Source organism: Ceratina calcarata, unplaced genomic scaffold, assembly GCF_001652005.2.
Source record: "Ceratina calcarata isolate Rehan_Ccalc_2016 unplaced genomic scaffold, ASM165200v1 scaffold297.2, whole genome shotgun sequence".
NCBI lineage: Eukaryota > Metazoa > Arthropoda > Insecta > Hymenoptera > Apidae > Ceratina > Ceratina calcarata.
The window spans coordinates 1,298,141-1,303,328 of NW_017152138.1; the positions used below are offsets into that span (position 1 = coordinate 1,298,141).

The window sequence follows — 5,188 nt, forward strand, 5'->3', positions numbered from 1 at the left end:
CAAAAGGGGAGATCAAATACGATAGAAACGACAAAAAAAGTTAAATAAAGGTGAGAATCGGTAAGCAGGCAATCGCAATAAGAAAAAAAGGAGTCGTAACGAAACGATCCTCCCCCGGAATAGTGTTTAACCCTCTCGTTCCAACAAAAAGGAACAACGCTCCCCGCAGATATTATTTACTGGCAACACGATTCAATAAAACATCTTATAAAATCATTGGTTATTAATTTGACGGCTGCGCGCTACGGGGGGTGATTGCTGCTTCTCCGCGGGATGCCTTTTATCCCTGGCATCGTCGATTACCAACGCGATACAACCCAGGGTTCTCCTGCTACGATGCCACGGCTCTTCCACGCATTGGGGATTCGATGACTCCCGACGACGATGCGTTTTCAACAGAAAATAATCGTGATATAAATGGGTGCGATGATATTACGACCTGTTAAAACGCACACTAAGTGTTAAGTAGATCGAAAGGGGTGCAAAATTATTTGACGTTGACGATGATAGGTTGCAGTGTACAGATCTGCCTTCATACAGTATAATATTCGTTTTCAAGTTATTCTGAGACTGCAGATTTTATGCAATTTATAGAAGAATGTAGAAAACACAAAGAATGCGTGTGATAATTTGTGCATAAAAATCCAGTCTAATAATGAACGGATATTGTCAGACTGAATATTCTTGAATGTTTTTATCATGTTTAAAATCATCGTTTCGAATATTCTTCGCATAACGTGAATCAACTTGCTTCATAACGGAACGTCTGATAGAACGTTTCTAACTACCCTTCCCTACCATTTAGGTTGCATTTAAACCAGCGTTCAAACGTCTTCCGCGCTTCGATCCCAATAAAAATACAGAACTAACGACAATCGTCCAATCCTTCTACGCGTATTCCCGCGAATGCCATTGCGGAAAAGTCGCAGGGAGCAGCAAACCAGTAATAAGGAGTCGGCGATGACGCGGCGATATCCAAAAAGGTAAAACAATTTTCCTCGTTTGCGACTCGGCTGCCGCACGGCGATAAAACCGAATTTTTTATCGGACGTAGAGAACAGATATGAGAGAGAAGAGAATCGCGGAGTCTTCGGTCCGAAAGAAAAATAAGTATCTACGTTCTTCGGTGCGGGCAGATAAGAAAAATCAGCCGGTGACGTCAATTATTTTTAATCAGACGCGTTTCTTATCGCGTGTTCGATTGCGCGCGAGGACCGTGCCTCTTCCGCGAAGGACGTATCTCTTCGCGCAGAGCGATTAATCGCGCGCGTCCTTCCCAAAATCGGCGAACTTTGCGTTGCGCAACCAGCCCCCCAGTATTTCACGGTGTCTTCTCCGATAGGCGGCAGATAGGTTTATCTTTTAAGACGATCGCGTCGCGAATTTCAAGCACGTATGCAACCGCGCCGTTCGAAACGACGAAACGAAATTTTAACGATTTCTTTGCGACCAACCGAATAGATTTTGTAACGATTAAACGAAATCATGTAAAAGGTTTATGTACTAATTCTCTTCGATCTCCTGCTCTGTCATTTACATACCGATAAAAGGATACAAATTTAAAATCGCGCACTAACTAAACAGTTATTACGCGCTCTTAACGATACCGAGTAAGACCGAAGCCTAAACGAAAGCCTGTTCGTTTTACGGTTCCTGTTTATGAACTCAATTACGGTGCACCCAATTAGTGGCCACGCGCGTGGCCCAGCGCTCCACGTAAAATTACAACGACATCAACCAAAAAAAGCGGCCCAAGTTCTTTATAGAACTTTAAGTTAAAACATGAAAAACGCGGATACGTGAAAACGACGATGAGAACCGGCTGGTATGTGAAATCGTGAAACTATGCAAAGGATAGCGGAGATACCTGGTTTGACAAGTCGCAGCCACGTGATTACCGCCGGCGACTTTCGTGATCGCGAGAACCACGTGAATCATCGAGATTGTGTCATAATATTTAGAATATCGATTGATTAATAACTCATTAAATATCAGTTATTTCAAACAGGGGATAAAGACACTAATTATAAGTAAATGTTTTGAAACATGTCGCTCCTTTTGAAGACCTGATTATCTAAAGCTCTCGCTTATCAATTTGTCTATGAATCCTTAATGAATTTTCAATTCGTTTAACTATTCACATATACATATAAGCAGGATAATGAAATTGAATGGCCAAGTGAAACGGGTCCTCGACTTCAGAATGTAGATTCGGTTTTCAGGACGTCACTACCGGCCATGGACGAAGAATTCAGGCGGAATCGGTACCCACGATCTCGTCTGGCCTGGATCGGTTTTACGCCGAGATCGAGAAACGTAAAGTAAGTACACCGATACGAATTCGTGCGGCCGAACCGATCCCGTGAGCCACGATCCCCGATTTCGCGCGCCATAGTTTTGATACGATCAACGACGATTCAAGTCAAACGGCTTTAATTGGTGGCACCGGGTAAAACGAACGTCGTTGCCCGATCTTGTGAGTATTCGCCGAAAACGATATCGGTGTAAGATAAAAACGTGAAGCGTTCTTTTAGTTCCAAAGGTTACTCTTTAGTACCAGTTCTATAACCCAGTCGTACTACTCTTTTTACTGATTTTATAATTATTTATTAGAGTCGTTTAATCGTTTTCATTCACCAATCAATTTTCTAAAATATATTTATGAATAAGTAAAATTACAATAACATTTGGAATAAGACCGAACAACTAACTGCAAGTATGTATCTACATACGAGGCTAATCTTAATACGAATAATTTGAATACAGCTCTATACGTGTTCGATATGAATGTAAAATTCATACGGCGATTAGAGAATGAGTAATCGTGTATACGAAATGCCTAAAAGACGTAAAAAGTTACGCTTTGTTTGGAGGCATTGACAATAGTAACTTATGCTCGAATTTGATGAACGAGAACGTAAATACTGTTTCCCTCGAGTGAAATAAGACTCCGCGAAATCGCTACAAAAACGTTTCCACGTAGTAGGTATGCAGGACGAGCACTCCGACGTAAACAAACTCGTGGGGAAAATGGGTCACGTACTCATTCTTTAAACTTGGAGTTAAAACTGTTCGTTAAACGCGTTCGATAACGTTAAATGCCTTAACTCTAAGAATCTTAACTAATTGCATGCAAAAACGCGGTTTTTGTAACGTTCTCGTAGTAACACGCGGTCGAGCGCTACGTGCGTGGTCGAGCCACGTGATCGGAGAGAACTCGAAAGGTCAGCTGACAACGAATCCGCCGACTGACAACTATGCTTCCTCTCTACCGGTTCCATCTGATCGGAATGAAAAAAGATCTACACTTTCAGAGAAAAACGTACGTGCGTACTGCCGGAAAGTGAACGGTAGTAACGATTGTAACGTTCCTCGAGTACGTAAGTTAAATTGCGTGCTCCGAATGAGACACGACGACAATAGAAAAAATAAATGGCGTATGGAATCAGTTATTGTCTCGGTGAATGGATTATGAGCGACGCGGGATCGTTCGAGTTTTTCACATGTAAAGCGGTGAGTGGAAACTCGAACTGACAAGCAAAGACGCCCAATCACCTGACAAACAACGTGGCCGGCGAAAAGCACGCTGCCATAGAAACCCGTTTTCCCGAGTACACATTCGTCGTCGCGACAAACACGATATTTCCATCGATACCCGAACGCACGGCACGTATTGAAAGCGGAAAAACACACGGAGGAAAAAGAGAAGGAATCAGACAGTTGGTTGCGACTCACGTTTCAGTGGTTTTGGGTTGCTCTGCTTGCGGCGTGACATCCTCTGGGTTCTGCCATCACCAAACCAGCGTCGACATGCTTGATACCGTTGAAGGTACGCGTGCGAGGGCGAGGAGAAGTCGTCCCAGGTCGTGGAGACGTCGTCGACATATAACAGGTGACACACCACACGGATGGAGGGAAACGAGATTAGGTGTTTTTAGACGAAACAGGTTATGGCGTGTGATACGTGAAACGACAAAGCCAGGACAGAGAAAAAAGCAAACGAACACTTCCGAAAGGCACAAAAAAAACCGTTTTCTGTTCACCGGATCAATGTACGTCGCTGACGAACCGTCTTATCGAAACGCCCGTCGTTACGATTTACTTTCTTACCCGCGTTTGCAGCCGGTTCGCTCGCGTTTTTCCGCGCGCACAAGTGAGTATCCGATGAGAAACGCGTACACGTACCACGACAGCTCGTACCGCGGCCGCTGTCAGCGAGCAACTAAACGCGATATCAAACAACCCCCACTCCAGCGTACGCAGCGTGATCAACCACGCGCCAAGGAGTGGGGCTGGTCGGAGTGGGACTACGCTCCGCCCGCGTTCGGCTTTCGAAAGCGCGAAATTTTAAAAGATCCATGTATCGGTTGAGGATTCCAACGTTTCTCTCAGATGGCGGTAGGCGGTAGTACACCAGCATTGCGAGATATCGATCATCTTTATGATTCAAATCTGTAAGAATTTAAAAAATGTTTGAAGAAAGACTAATCGTAATTACGCGTACCTTTTAACATTAATTAAATTCGTCAACTAGTTAGTACATCGATACGAATTGTTTTAAGTAGGAGATAATAAACAGATAATGGTAATACACTAATCCTTAGTTTATTGATTTCTTAAGTTTATTTAGAATTAAAACTGGTTCATGAAACTGAATCGCTGTAATATAATTTATCAATTCACAATTATAATTCCAATATTCTTTATTTATTACGAATTGATAGGTGTTCAAGCCTTGCTTTTATCACCACAGGTACTTATTTTATTACTTGTTTACAAAATATGCAAGTTCTCTGGCGACATCTACGGCAGTGATTCGTAGTTTCGAGGCACAATCCATTTTATTCTCCTTCGGTAATCAGAATATTTTTTACGACAGATACATACCACAGACTGCATGCGTACCGCCAGCAACGTATTTTAAAATCGCTATCTCCTTATGCACATCTTAATTGAATTATTATACAAAGAATCTAATAAATGAATGAAGTTTTATGATGCAATGGAATGCTTTTACACAGAAATATTACATAAGTTTACGTCATATGTTTAATTTACTGCGTCAAGCTTATCGTTGAAGTAACAACTAATTGGACAAGACAAGGTGAAAATGCACGTACAATCGCATTTTCGAAACGGGTAAAATATGTTTGTCACTGTAGGAATTATACTTGTCAAGGTTTGTGAA

General features: G+C 42.2%; 1 protein-coding gene across 1 annotated transcript in view; it reads right to left on the bottom strand.

Moving 5' to 3' along the window:
• The window catches only part of ush (Zinc finger protein ush), a 144,497-nt gene extending 140,290 nt beyond the window's left edge, over positions 1 to 4,207 (bottom strand). The window contains exon 1 of the mRNA XM_026812789.1: positions 3,736 to 4,207. Within this exon, the coding sequence (XP_026668590.1) occupies positions 3,736 to 3,775 (40 nt within the window). The 5' untranslated portion in view covers positions 3,776 to 4,207. The remainder of the gene's footprint in view (positions 1 to 3,735) is intronic.
• Between the last annotated feature and the right edge of the window lie 981 nt (positions 4,208 to 5,188).